The 14,634-nt window shown below is 45.8% G+C and overlaps 1 protein-coding gene across 2 annotated transcripts in view; it reads left to right on the top strand.

Annotated features, from left to right (window-relative positions):
- NEK8 (NIMA related kinase 8) overlaps positions 1–14,634 on the top strand; it is a 173,764-nt gene that overhangs the window by 135,478 nt on the left and 23,652 nt on the right. Inside the window, exon 15 of one of the 2 annotated variants that reach the window (XM_068270141.1) lies at positions 14,465–14,622. In XM_068270141.1, coding sequence (XP_068126242.1) covers positions 14,465–14,613 — 149 coding nt within the window. In that variant the 3' untranslated portion in view covers positions 14,614–14,622. The other variant, XM_068270145.1, reaches the window with a different exon arrangement.

Here is a 14,634-nt window from a genome sequence, read left to right as displayed (position 1 = left end):
GGACATGAGGATGAATAGCTGCAATAAAAAAAGTAAGATTGATTTTGAAATTAGGCATTGACTTTTTAGCATTCATTTGATCTGTTTAACAGATAGAAATAAAGAATTGTATTTGGGGTTCATGCCTAAAAGTTACTCTTTAAGAGGTTAAGGAGCTGTGCTTAAAATGGCACTAAAGTGAAAATAAACTTATGAGATAATGGATAAATTTGGAAAGTTTGGGAGGCGCCCAATTTGAGTTGTATGTAAGTTATCAAATAGAAAAGTTATGTCCAAATTGATTCTCCTATAAGAGAGAGAATGAAATAAATTTCCTCGACAGTATGATAAAATATGATTTCATTTATTTATTGCAGACAGCACTGGGACAACGCGTTTCTCGGCGTAAGCCGCTTCCTCAGGTCCAAATGAGTGCCTTAACATAAAATAAAAACACAGAATGGCACTTCAGAACATTTCCAACTGTGAGCATCACATAAACATACCGCTAGGCATATAAGGATAAAGATATAACGAAAAAACGTAACAAAAAAACATATAAAACATACATGTAAAACTTATTAACTGCTACTAAAAACTCTCTTAAGAACTAGCTGGTAGCCGCTGCAATTCACACCCATATAGTCTGTAGGTGTAATCTATCTTTTTCCACCCATAATTGGGTAGAAAAGAAGTTAATTTTTTTTTTTTTTTTTTTTTTTTTATATCCAAAACATTAAAATGTGGCAGATAAAATTAGCATGTAAAGGTAGCATGTAAATGTGTTTCTTTGTGCTTGTTTCTTGCCAGTTATGAGATAATGAATTGTATGTGTAGTATAAATAATTAATAGAACATTAGTAGAAAAAGAAAAGAGTCTCATTTTTATTTTCACATATGTAGCTTTATTTATAACATTGCATCATTCTGTCATATTTACAGTTTAGAAACCACACTCTGTATTTTAAGCTGTAAACCAGAGAAGAGCTTATGACCTTTTGAGCTTTCCTGCAGTAACACCTTTTCTCAAGCTGCCTCTCACTGTTTCTTGGCTGTTTAGAAAACAGGACTGTGTTAGTTGGTTGAATAGCTCAGAGAAGCTCTTTTGCATAGATAATGCAAGTGTTTTAATTCTTTTACTGGAAAACAATATGACACTCTTTTCTTTGCTACTAATGTTCTATTTCTTAGCTCTACTACACATACAATTCATTATCGAATAAGTTTATTTTCGCTTCAGATTTGCCTGTGTGCAACGGCAAGCCAGCCTGACAGCTCTGTAAAAAGTTCATCATCCATGTATTACTATTGTCTGAAGTCTGAAGGTCTGGACCAGGAAACATCTCAAAAATCTGGGGTACCTTTAACAAAAATATTATGTTGAACTTTGTAATCCAACATAGAGGCTTAGCAGTGTTGAGATCAACAAATGTACATTCCATATTTTTTCATGAGTGTTTCCCTGGACTTGGCATCCACATCCTTATCCTGTTTTGTATAAACATTATCCATATCAGACATCCTAACAGAGAATTCTAAATGGCACTGTCAGTCAGCTGTTATCATTTGACTTGGCAGTTGCATAACAGACATAGACAATACGATACAAGGGCAGACAGTATAGGTATTACAAATCAGGGGCAGTGTAACGATTGGTGTAGCAACACAGACGTCTGATTATTGTGTGATCTGCAGAATCACCAATAATGCAGACACTATACCTGATTATGTGGTGATCTGCAGAATCACCAACAATACAAGTATAGCTAATAGATATACTGAATGTATAGTGCTTGGTGCAACAGTAATTATGGTTGGATAGACCTCACCAGAGGGGCTGGAAGGCCTATCAGGAACTGTAACTGAATAGTTTAACCGGACCTTACCAGAGGAGCTGGTAAGGTACTATCAGTACAGGTATAGGAAACGTTAAGAAAAACCTTACCAGAGGAGCTGGCAAGGTACTAACAAAGCGCACCTCACCAGTGGCTAGGGCCCACTGGTGAGTAGAGTGGTCAGACAGGCAAGGTTCGGCAACAGAGAGGTAATACGGTACAGAATCATATGGCAGAAGAGTAGTGAGTAATCAGGCAGAGGTTCAGCAACTAGTCAGATAGGTAGAGGTACAGAAACGATAAGCAATAGCAAGGTCAGAGTATAGCCAGAATCATACACAGGTAATCAATAATAACAATATGACAATAGTCCTAGTCTTGTGTGAAATCCCTGGTTTCCTTCCAGATCAAAGCACACCGGATACTAGTCTAAGGTCTGAGCACTGACACAAAGTATTCACGACAGCAGACAACTTACAAATGAGAGACGAAGGCTTATGAAGCAGAGGAAGGCTCTCAGCCGCTCCCACCTCGGAATCAGCCAATCCGAGCGGCGAGAGTCACCTCTGACGTCAGCCAACCAGCAGGTCAGCTGACGCGCCTTCTGCCGGCATAAAGGTCCTGTCTTTGCGCGCGCCCGTGCGAGACAGAGACCCTATAAGCAGGAGACAGCACTGCTCTCGGCGTGCTAAACGCCGAGGGAACAAACGAGACCTGAGTACATGGAACAAAGGCGGCTGCGGATACACCCTGCCTGTCCGCAAACCAGCAGTTGTTACAGCCAGTATATGAATTCAAGTTGTAACAGACGAGTGAGAAATGCTCATTTTCAGTTCTGTGCTGTAATGTTTCTACCGAGGGAAAAAGCTATTCTTGTGCCTGGAAGTTTTTGTTGCGACTGACCGGTATCTCACTTCTGAAGTTATAAGCTGGAAGATGAAGTGAGCAGGGTGAGGTGTCAGAGGCTATCTCTGGCATTACATGACGAAATGAGGTGTGTAGCCCTGACACATGTTTACAGCAACTCCCTGACAATAGTTAATCGAATTTTTGTTTATAAAGAAAACCTTAGCCGATGCAAATATGGCAACTGCTATGGCTGACTTCTTTGTAGTATGCAAAGTGTCTAGGTGGTACTGAGTCTAAGGCGGCAGATATTACCTAGTACGTTGTGGCTTGGGAATCAGTGAATTTGCAGTCTCAGCAAGGTCAGATACACTGATTACCAGTATTTATAACAGTCATTTGTTATTGACACAGGTCTCAGGTGGAACAATGCACCAGCATGTAAGTTATCAAATGTAAACACGTTCATTATGCAAGCATGTGGTATGGAGAACATATGGCAGTGCACACACCCTATTCCTGGTTACGTAAAAAATATTAATAATGAGGTCAAAGGGTGTCACATAACCACCATCCAAATAAACTAATAATATAAGGTTCCAGCTTTAAATGGTGAAAACAAAAGTGACTATGTGTCCAAAATCCTTTGTAATAGTCCAGTAAACACACACACACACACACACACACACACACACACACTTTTGCGTTCTCTCTCCTGCAGTTGGGGACTCACCACTGCAATGACCACAATGGTCATAAAAAACTTGTGGGGAATCAGCCAGCCCTTAATCCTGGGCGGTATGGTGGGAGGCTGACACAGTCCTGCCAGCGCTCCTTCAAGGAAGAATTGTACGACGCCATGAACAGACGCTCAGGGTAAAGGCTGGCCCTGGTCACACATGACAATAAGGCCTAGCAGAATTTGAAAAGCCATCCTCGCTCTACAGGAAGATGTTCTCCTATTTACTATTGTAGTCTGTGTTTGGATTTTCCCAGACTTCCTGTCCTTTGATGCCCAGGAGAGCAACAGGCAAGGGCGCCTTTAGGCATAGGCAGTACAGGCCATTGCCTGGAGTGCCATTGGTCCTGGGGGCACCATGTTGCTGGATTAAGCCCCACCCCCTGAACAGATCCCCACCCCCCTGACTAAGTCCCGCCCCATGGTTGTTCTAATTTTGTTTCTGCTGCATCTGCTTAGCATAAGTTGCAGGCAGCTGCCACTGTGTCACTCTGTGCCTTGTGCATCCTTTTTCCCCCCCTTTGTGCCTCCCTCTGTCCCTTTTGTGCCTCCTTCAGTCCTTTGTGCCATGTTTCACCCCCTGTCTGTCTTTCAGTCTCCCATTTGTGCCTCCTTCTGTCTCCATGTGCCTCCTTCAGTCCCCCTGTGCCACCTCTGCCTTCTTCGGTGCCCCTTTGTGCCTCCTTCTGTGCCCTGTGCCTCTTTATGTTCCCTTGTGCTACCTCTGCCCCCCTGATCCTTCTTCAGTCCCACTCTGCCTCCCTCTGTCCTAATGTGCCTCTTTCTGTCTCCGTTTGTGCCCCATTCTGTCTCCATGTGCCTCTTCAGTCCCCATGCACCACCTCTGACCCCTGCACCTTCCTCTGCCCCCCTTTGCCTCCTTCTGTGCCCCTTTGTGAATTCTTCTGTCTCCCTTTGGCTCTGTCTGTCCCCATCTGCCTCCATCTGTCTCCCTGTGCCTCCTTGCATCCCCCTCTGCCTTCTTCTGTACCCCTTTTGTGCCACCTTCTGCCCCCTTTGTGCATTTTTCTGTCTCCCATTGTGCCTCCATCTGCCCCCTTTGTGCCTCCTTTAGTCCCCCGTGCCTCCTTCTTTCCTCCTGTGCCTCCTTTTGTCCCCTTTGTGCCTCAATCTGTCCCACATTGTGCCTCCTTCTGCCCCACTTTGTGCCTCCTTCTGGCCCTCATACCTTCTTCTGTCCCCCTGTACCTCCTGCTGCACCTCTGTGTACTTCATTCTGTCCTCCTGTGCCTCCCTCTGACCTCCTTTGTGCCCCATTCTGTCCCCCTGTGTGCCTCCTTCTGTACCCTTGTGTGCCTCCTTCTGTACCCTTGTGCCTCCTTCTTTCCTCCTTTGTGACTTCTTCTGACCCTTGTGCCTCCTTCTGTCCCCCTGTGCCTCCCTATGTCCCCCTGTGTACCTTCTTCAGTTCACCTGTGCCTCCTTCTGTCCCCCTTTGTGCCACCTTCTGTCTTCCTTTGTGCCTCATGAAAGTGGAGCCCTGCCTATGTGTATTTTCTTATGAAGCGCTACCCACATTACATGTATTTTCTGGTGAAAGGCTACCTGCATTGTGTAGTTTTTGGTGAAACACTGCCGCATTTACGTGTATTTTTCTGGTGAAACGCTGCCGCAATAACTCATTTCTGCTGAAACGCTGCCGCATTATGATTATTTTCTGGTGAAACATTGCCGCATTACGATTATTTTCTGGTGAAATGCTGCTGCAATACGATTATTTTCTGGTGAAATGCTTTTGCAATATGTGCATTTTCTGGTGAAACGCTGCCACATTTCGATTATTATCTGGTGAAACGCTGCTGCATTATGATTATTTTCTGGTGAAATGCTGCTGCATTATGATTATTTTTTGGTAAAACGCTGCTGCATTACGATTATTTTCATGGAATCGGGCGCCACAGGTTTTCTTGCCTGGAGTGACAAAATGGCAACAGGAAATGATCGAAATTCTTTGTATTCTGAACTCTGACAGCAATAAAAACGTAAAAATAAATACCAACCAGCTTGGGGGACAGGAGTCTATAAAACCTGGGAGGCAGGGGCGTAAAAAGACTTATTAGGGCCCCCCTGCAAAAATGATAGCATGGGACCCCCTTGGTCCACGAACCCCATGAGGGTCACATGATTGGGAGCCGGAGAATGGCAGCAGAGAATGTTCTGCTGTGAAGCAGTGTATAGAAGCAGGAAGAAAAATGCAGATGCTCCCGCTACTCTGCATGGCGGAAGGAGGTGGTAGGGGCAGTTTTTGTGATCGAACAGGGAGGTTTTTGTGAGGATCCGCTTGGCTGCCTGCGCAGGCGGGCAGCTTTTTGACCACTGTTCAAGTCTGCATTCTGCAGGTCTCTGGAAGAGAGACCTTTTGTCAGTTTTGCAGCTTGCTGCTGAGGAATTTGCATACGTTTGTCATGCAGATTGCCTAGCCACATCCTTTGTAGGCTTGCTCTATAAATACCATGTGATATCACAGACCTGGGCTGGTCATAAGGGTTAGTCCTGTGAAACACTCCTGGAGTGTCAGCCTTGCTCATTGTTTAAAGATTAGCTTAGAGTATTCCTGGGACTGCACTAGGCAGGTTCCCTAGTGCAGTTAGGATTGCATATCTGTTTTGTTTGTCTGTTTCGATTGTCCTGTCCCAGCGGTGGTCGACAGGAAGTAGTTCTGATCTTTGTTCTTGGAGTATAGCTGGAGCAGCGGTTGCTACCAGCTATCTCATCTGATCTGTCTTGCCTGGATCGCACTCGCCTGGCGCTAGTGCTGTGGATCCGTCTGATCTCCATCTCTCTTGCTGTACTTGGATCGCACTTGCTCTGGTGGAAAAAGCAGTGGATCCAGCTCGCTCTGTTTCTATACTTGGATCGCACTCGCTCTGGCGGAAAGAGCAGTGGATCGTATCTCTCACTTATTCCTGTTTTCGTGTATCTGTCTTGTCTGCTACGTACGCTTGCTGGAGGCTCGGTGAGGTAACCGTTAAGCAAGCGCTCGCGTCCTCTGTTTCATGTTTGTCTGTCGGTGGTTAGTTAGGCGTGCTTGTCTCTGTTGTGCTTAGCACGCGGAGACCGTGCATAAACACGTGCACTGTTGCGAATGAGTGCGGTGTTCGCGTTTAGTTAGCGTTTGTTATTTTCCTTATCTTCTCATTGTATGATTTGCTGTGCCTTTGCTACTCTCGTGCTCTGCCTTGCTGTAGCCTTGTGTCACCTCTGGCAATCGCCTCTCTCGCGATTGCGTTCCTACTTCATATCTGCGTTTGTATGTGCACCGTCGCGGGTTGGCGACTAGATTGGGGCACATACATACATTCTGTCCCTGTGCTCATTCTCTTCCGCAAACGCTTCTCTTGCGATTGCATTTTCACTTGGTTTCTTCTGTTGTGTGTCCACCATCGCAGGTTGGCGGCTAGATTGGTGGACATACATACATTCCTCATCTGTGCTTATTCGGTCTTGTGTCGCTGTTAGCAATCACCATCTCTGGCGATTGCCTTCTCACTTTCATCTTCATGGTTGTGTGTTCATCGTCGCAGGGTGGCGACTAGATTGGTGAACACACATACCCTCTGTCACTTTGATCTCTCTCTTTCAGGGCTATCTTGCCCTGCGTTTCTTCCCTTCGTACAATTCCTGTCTGGCATCTGTGGCAGGGCAGAGGAGCTGTTCCTCTGCACTCCACAGCTCCACCTGTCGACAGGAATTTTCCTCTACAGGTGCATTGCACCTTTTGCTGGGTTCCCTCAAATTATACGCTTGTGGAGGATTTCCGCAGTGTCCGCGCACATCTTGTGCGCTGATCACGGAGAGAATTCCACAATCGTTACAGTATGACCAGCCAAACCGAAATTCCCAGTGTAGAGGGAATTTCCAATTTGTACGATTTGGTCAAATATGGGTCCTGTGTCTTTAAGAGGTTTAAGACACTGGACTCTGAAACCAGAGATGAGTTTTTTCCTGCAGTGCATGATGCTGATCAGATTAGGTTATGCAACATTTCTCTGTCATTTCCATATGTTAATGAGTTGGTGCTTGCAGGCCAGTCTGCTGATTCGGCTTGTCAGCCAAAAGATTCGTTACCCATAGCAACCACAAATAAAGAGGTTATTTCTGTCAAGTCTGAAATGTGCAAAACCATTCAGTATGATAATCAGTTCAATGTTTCTCTTGCCACTTTAGCTTCTAAGCAGATGCAAGAGAACTGCCTGGATACGTTTCTTGCATTTAAACAGACATGCAAAGTGGCTAAAAAGGGAAAAATTAAAAATCACAAGCATCTGAATAAAACACTCCCTAATGATGTTTACAATGATGTTGCTCAGTCTCCGGGTTTTTTGCCCCAATCCAAAGCTTATGTGGATCCTATTATAGGTAGGATCGCACACTATATTAAAGCAGTTAAAAAATCTGTTCTTGTTCCTGATCTCCACCCATATGGAAATTATCTTGATACTGGCTTGTTTGAACCTCCATTTGCCTCATGGGACATTGGGGCCTTGATGGAGGAATTTGATTTTGATTGGAAAGCCTTTCGTGATTTTTACATCGCAAAAAGCGAAGATGTCTTGAATGATTGTCTCGATTCTTTGTACCTTTTGATTGATTCCGATGAATGTGACGAGGGTGATGTGGATATTGTGATTTATGTATAGCAGACGATTTTGGATGAGTTGCACACACACCAATCAATTGATTCCAATAAAGAGACATCGTTGTCGGATGATTGTTCCAGCCTTTCTGGGGTAAAGCATGTGAGTCTTGACATTGTGCGATCTGAAATGAATGGGTGTACCACTGTGGTTGATTCCTGTGCGAATCCTGAAAGATTCTCTCCTGACTGTGTGCAGTTTGAATCTATGCAATCCAATGCCTGTTTCTCGGATGTTCCTGCAGATTGTGATCAGCATGAATGTGCCAGTTTTCTCAAGGATGTGTGGGACCCCTTGTCATTTAGAGACAGATCTTTAAGATCTTCCATCTGTGATCCTGCTATGGGGAAAATTCCTAAATTATGCAGCATCAAAAGTAAAATTAATATGTCTAATTCAGTTTTTTCTGATGTTGTCGCTATTTCTACTGCAAATGCGTCTTTGTCTCACCCTGTTCACACCTGTAAGGGCCCGTTGCCTGGTGACAGTTGCTCCAGTGTTTCTGTCCTGAACGTCTTACAGTCTGCCCCACAGATCGCGGGGGTTTGCGCTATGGAAGCGTCAGTTTCACAACCTAAAGCGATTTTTGATTCGCAAGTTTTGCGTTCTGACTCCTCGGATTTGACATTGTTAGCCGAATCTAAGAGTGAGACAGCGCTTCGGTTTTGCGAATCTGATGCTGAAGCTTCTTTGCTTTGCCCAGAGAAGCTTTTTCTGAATCTGTCCTATACCATGAATGAAAACATGATCTCCACTCGCATTGACATTTGTGAGTCCCTTTCTTGTTCTGAGGAAAATGCTGATTCTGCACCCTGTTCTCTGGATGAGTTAATATGGCCTTGTTTAGAGTCTCCTGCAGTGTCCCTAGATGCTCATCTAGGTATTGCTACTATACTCACCTGTTTTTCTGCAGTTCTGGAGTTGCAAGCTAGTTTGACTGCTACGCAGAATTCTGGGTGCAGTGAGATTAAAGTTAGGGAGTCAGTGTGTGTTCCAGTAAATATTCCTGTACATTCCGCTCATGATGATGAAATTCAGTCTCAGTTTATGGTGGAACCTTCCTTGAGACATCTACCCTGTCCACAAAATAAAGTTCCAGTTTTGCCCTGTAACATGGATAGTTCAGAATCCTTCTCAGAAAACTTGGAAAATGATGTTCCTGAGGTCTTGTCTGATGTCCTGGAGACCTCTGAGTTCCTCTCAAAGGGTGCAGAACTTGTAGGAGATGTCTCCTGCCCCCCAAGTCCTTCTGAGGTGTTGCCCACTTCAGTAGGCATTGCTGTTGTGCTTGAGACCACTGCTCGTGATGATTCTCTGCCCGGTTCTGGTTTTGGTCTTGTCGTGACAGACTCTGAGGTTGGCAGTTCCTCGACGTGTCCTGAGGTTTCCCTTGGGCTAGTGTACCCCGATGTGTTCTGTGACCCAGAAAGCCCAAGCGTGTCTCGGTTGCCAGCCTGCTCAGATGCTTCCTCGGTGGAAACCTGTTCTGATGTTGCCTGCCTGCCTGCATGCCCAGAGGTGGTCCCTGAAGGCCCTGGTCTTGATGCTTGTCTGGGTAATTCTGAATCCAGAATTGTCATGGGTTCCATAGGGGTTCTTGATAGTTCTCCGTGTGAGCCTGGTGATCGTTCTGCCCTCCTGGGATCTCTGCGGAGCTTCAAAGTGTTCTTGGAGATCCTGGGAGAAATATTTCCTGGTACCTTGGATGAGATCAGCAGTGGGTGCTTTGTGGAAAGGGACACTTCGAATGGGTATTGTGGCAGGTTTGGTATTTTTGGACGGTCCTTGGAAGGTGGTGAGCATGGCTCGGTGGGTGTCGATGGCTTCTTCTCTGGCATTCACAGTCCTGATGGGTGTTACACTGAGACTTGTGGTACTGATGGGCATGTTTCGGTGGCTTCTCCTTCCGATGAGGTCGGTTTTGGGTGGGCTGACTCTGGAATTGGGTCTTGTCGGGCTGTCCTGACCTTCATGAGTCTTCAGTTAGAGTCTTTTGCCAATATCAGGTTAGAGGCTCGTCTGGAATCCGGCAGCTTTTTGACCACTGTTCAGGTCTGCATTCTGCAGGTCTCTGGAAGAGAGACCTTTTGTCAGTTTTGCAGCTTGCTGCTGAGGAATTTGCATACGTTTGTCGTGCAGATTGCCTAGCCACATCCTTTGTAGGCTTGCTCTATAAATACCATGTGATATCACAGACCTGGGCTGGTCATAAGGGTTAGTCCTGTGAAACACTCCTGGAGTGTCAGCCTTGCTCATTGTTTAAAGATTAGCTTAGAGTATTCCTGGGACTGCACTAGGCAGGTTCCCTAGTGCAGTTAGTATTGCATATCTGTTTTGTTTGTCTGTTTCGATTGTCCTGTCCCAGCGGTGGTCGACAGGAAGTAGTTCTGATCTTTGTTCTTGGAGTATAGCTGGAGCAGCGGTTGCTACCAGCTATCTCATCTGATCTGTCTTGCCTGGATCGCACTCGCCTGGCGCTAGTGCTGTGGATCCGTCTGATCTCCATCTCTCTTGCTGTACTTGGATCGCACTTGCTCTGGTGGAAAAAGCAGTGGATCCAGCTCGCTCTGTTTCTATACTTGGATCGCACTCGCTCTGGCGGAAAGAGCAGTGGATCGTATCTCTCACTTATTCCTGTTTTCGTGTATCTGTCTTGACTGCTACGTACGCTTGCTGGAGGCTCGGTGAGGTAACCGTTAAGCAAGCACTCGCGTCCTCTGTTTCATGTTTGTCTGTCGGTGGTTAGTTAGGCGTGCTTGTCTCTGTTGTGCTTAACACGCGGAGACCGCGCATAAACGCGTGCACTGTTGCAAATGAGTTTAGTTAGCGTTTGTTATTTTCCTTATCTTCTCATTGTATGATTTGCTTTGCCTTTGCTACTCTCATGCACTGCCTTGCTGTAGCCTTGTGTCACCTCTGGCAATCGCCTCTCTCGCGATTGCGTTCCTACTTCATATCTGCTGTTGTATGTGCACCGTCGCGGGTTGGCGACTAGATTGGGGCACATACATACATTCTGTCCCGGTGCTCATTCTCTTCCGCAATCGCTTCTCTTGCGATTGCATTTTCACTTGGTTTCTTCTGTTGTGTGTCCACCGTCGCAGGTTGGCGGCTAGATTGGTGGACATACATACATTCCTCATCTGTGCTTATTCGGTCTTGTGTCGCTGTTAGCAATCGCCATCTCTGGCGATTGCCTTCTCACTTTATCTTCATGGTTATGTGTTCATCGTCGCAGGGTGGCGACTAGATTGGTGGACACACATACCCTCTGTCGCTTTGATCTCTCTCTTTCAGGGCTATCTTGCCCTGCGTTTCTTCCCTTCGTACAATTCCTGTCTGGCATCTGTGGCAGGGCAGAGGAGCTGTTCCTCTACAGGTGCATTGCACCTTTTGCTGGGTTCCCTCAAATTATACGCTTGTGGAGGATTTCCGCAGTGTCAGCGCACGTCTTGTGCGCTGATCACGGAGAGAATTCCACAATCGTTACAGTTTTCTTGCTAATTGGCTGCAATTGCGGTTGGGGATAGGAAGGACGAGGGCCCCCATAGCCTCTGGGCCCCCCTGCGATGGCAGGGGTTGCAGGGGGGATTGCTACGCCCATGCTGGAATGGGCACTATAATGATTTTAATTTTAAAAAAGAGGTAAAACTTATACCTTTTTGACATAGGGAATATGCATGCACAGGCAGTGTTGTAAAAAAAAGATGTCATCTCTGGCCATCACACGTCACAGCCACGGCACATTTCTTGTACTGCATATGGAACCGTGCAGCACGTGCCTGTTTCCCTGTTACTGCAGTGGCAGCCGCACATACCACGGGGTGCACAGATTAGCACAGTAGTTTGCTATCTCTATATACTGCTAGACTCATGTGGTAAATAGGAAATTGGGACAAAACTAAGCTGAAGGATCCCAATGTGTAATTCCTCATTTTAGTAATTTAGGTTTACTAACTACTGAAAGTAAAGGATCACCAGATTTACCATAAGGCACTGTAGGCACGTGCCTACAGGCACCTGATGATGGAAAGGCCGCTCACTCCCCTCCCCTAGAGGCCTGAGCAGTTACTCTGCTTTTTGGCATTCCACTGACGAGATCTCCCTTCAGCCTGGGGGATCTTTAGATACATAACACTTGGGGGCACCTCTAGTTACTTAGTATTAGATTGCCAGAAGTAACGTCAATATTAAAGAGAATCTGTATTGTTAAAATCGCACAAAAGTAAACATACCAGTGTGTTAGGGGACATCTCCTATTACCCTCTGACACAATTTCGCCGCTCCCCGCCGCATTAAAAGTGGTTAAAAACAGTTTTAAAAAGTTTGTTTATAAACAAACAAAATGGCCACCAAAACAGGAAGTATGTCCACACATAGAAAATACATCCATACACAAGCAGGCTGTGTACAGCCTTCCTTTTGAATCTCAAGAGATCATTTGTGTGTTTCTTTCCCCCTGTTCTCATGCACTGAAGTTTCAGGCTGCTCATTTCTTCCTGCAAACAGCTTTGCCCTTGTCTGTAATTCTTCAGTATGTGAAAGCCCAGCCAGCTCAGAGGACGATTTATCCAGCTTGTAAAAGATAATAGAGAAGAGAGAAGCTGCTCTAATCCTAAATAACACACAGGCAGTGTGCATAGAGGGGCCTGGAAGGGGGAGTTCATAGCAGAACCACAACACTGAAGAACTTGGCAGCCTTCCAGACACAGGCTGACAAGTCTGACAAGGGAAAGATACATTGATTTATTACAGAGACTGTGATAGCAGAAAGTCCTGCAGTAAGCTAGAACACATTAAAATAGCTTTTTGAACTTGTAGGATGATAAAAAACAGGATGCAATTTTTGTTACGGAGTCTCTTTAACCTCCTTAGCGGTAACCCCGTGTGTGACACGGGGTAAGCTGCCGGAGGTTGCCGCTCAGGCCCTGCTGGGCCGATTTTAATAATTTTTTTTTTTTGCTGGACGCAGCTAGCACTTTGCTAGCTGCGCCAGCACCCCGATCGCCGCCGCCGCGCGCCCGATCGCCGCTATCCGGTGCGGCGCGCGGCCCCCCCCCAGACCCCTGCGCTGCCTGGCCAATCAGTGCCAGGCAGCGCCAAGGGGTGGATCGGATCTCCCAATGACGTCCCGGCGTCGCCGACGTCGGTGACGTCATCCCGCCCCGTCGCCATGGCGACGGGGGAAGCCCTCCAGGAAATCCCGTTCTTTGAACGGGATTTCCTGATCGGAGATCGCCGAAGCGGGGCTATCATGTAGCGAGCCCTGGGCTTGCTACATGATTTAAAAAAAAAAAAAAAATTTTTAAAACTGCTGCGCTGCCCCCTGGCGGTATTTTTCATACCGCCAAGGGGGTTAAGGGGGACCTGTGGCTAATTACGCTGCACAGGGGAAGTAGGGGTGAGGTGAGAGCTGGGTCTGACAGCACACTTGCGGTGCAGTTTGGTGAGGTTTGTAGGTTCATGGATGGCAGTCTATGGTGCCAGGACATTTGTGCCTATAGGTTCCTATGATGTAAATCTGGGCCTGCATGACAGCAGTCAGTATATTTCTTGTAGCACAGGTATCCTTTAACAAACTTCAAGAGGACCTTTAACTCAGGATTGAACTTCCAAATCAATAGCCAATACCCCCTGCCGGTGGTTCAAACAAGATCAACAGATTACATGGTGAATATGATTCATTTTTTATCTATCTTCTATTTTCTAACATCTCACTTTGCAATGTATTGATTTTTTTCCCCACTACTATCTTTCAGTAAAGTTCCTCTTTAAGTTCTGATTAGCATCAAGAACATAAGGAGTTAATTTGTAAAGCCGTCTCTGGTTTGTTGCCGGTAACTGGCAGAACACAAAGCTGAACGAATAAACTGTTGGAATAAACCTTGAGATCCGATATGGTAAACAATCCTGACATTTGTGGGCCCCGTCACACTGTCTAATTCTACACATCCTGCTCTTTGGTGGAGTTTGTCCTGTTTGCTTTGTAAAGTCAGACGTGCATATTTAGAGGCTTATTCACTGCAGGTAAGGAAACAAAAAAGGCTCTGCTCTGTCTGCCATTTGCTGTTCTCAGGGTGACAATAGTATTGTGCGGACACACCAGCCTGCTGCACCTTCCCTTATATACAGCATTATGATTGATATATGGCATAACTTTTCCATGTGTCAGCAAAACTTAAAGGAAGTAAAACCAGAATAACTATTGAAATATACATACCGGTGACATATTTAGCCACTGTAAAGCTATGTACAGACATAAGATAATTATGGAACCTGCTTTTGGGGAAAAAATTATCATCTGGTCGGAATTTCCAGCCGAAAGTTATTGTTTTCATGTTAACAGGCTGTTCCCAGGGATGATCCTTCAACATGCTCACTGAACCTCCCCCCTTCACCCCACTCAGGTCTCCTCTCTCACTCACTCTATGCTGCCCCCCTATGGCTCCATGACAAGCTACATGACAAGCATTGGATGCCAAGTTACATGACAAGCATTGGATGCGCGGCATGCAGCAGAACAAATGACTCCTGGGAGGAAGAGCACCCAACATGAAGAGAACAGGTAATTATATTT

The sequence above is a fragment of the Hyperolius riggenbachi genome, chromosome 2, assembly GCF_040937935.1.
Source record: "Hyperolius riggenbachi isolate aHypRig1 chromosome 2, aHypRig1.pri, whole genome shotgun sequence".
Classification (NCBI taxonomy): domain Eukaryota; kingdom Metazoa; phylum Chordata; class Amphibia; order Anura; family Hyperoliidae; genus Hyperolius; species Hyperolius riggenbachi.
The sequence above is the reverse complement of the archived record's forward strand: the minus strand, read 5'-3'. Positions and strand labels throughout refer to the sequence as shown.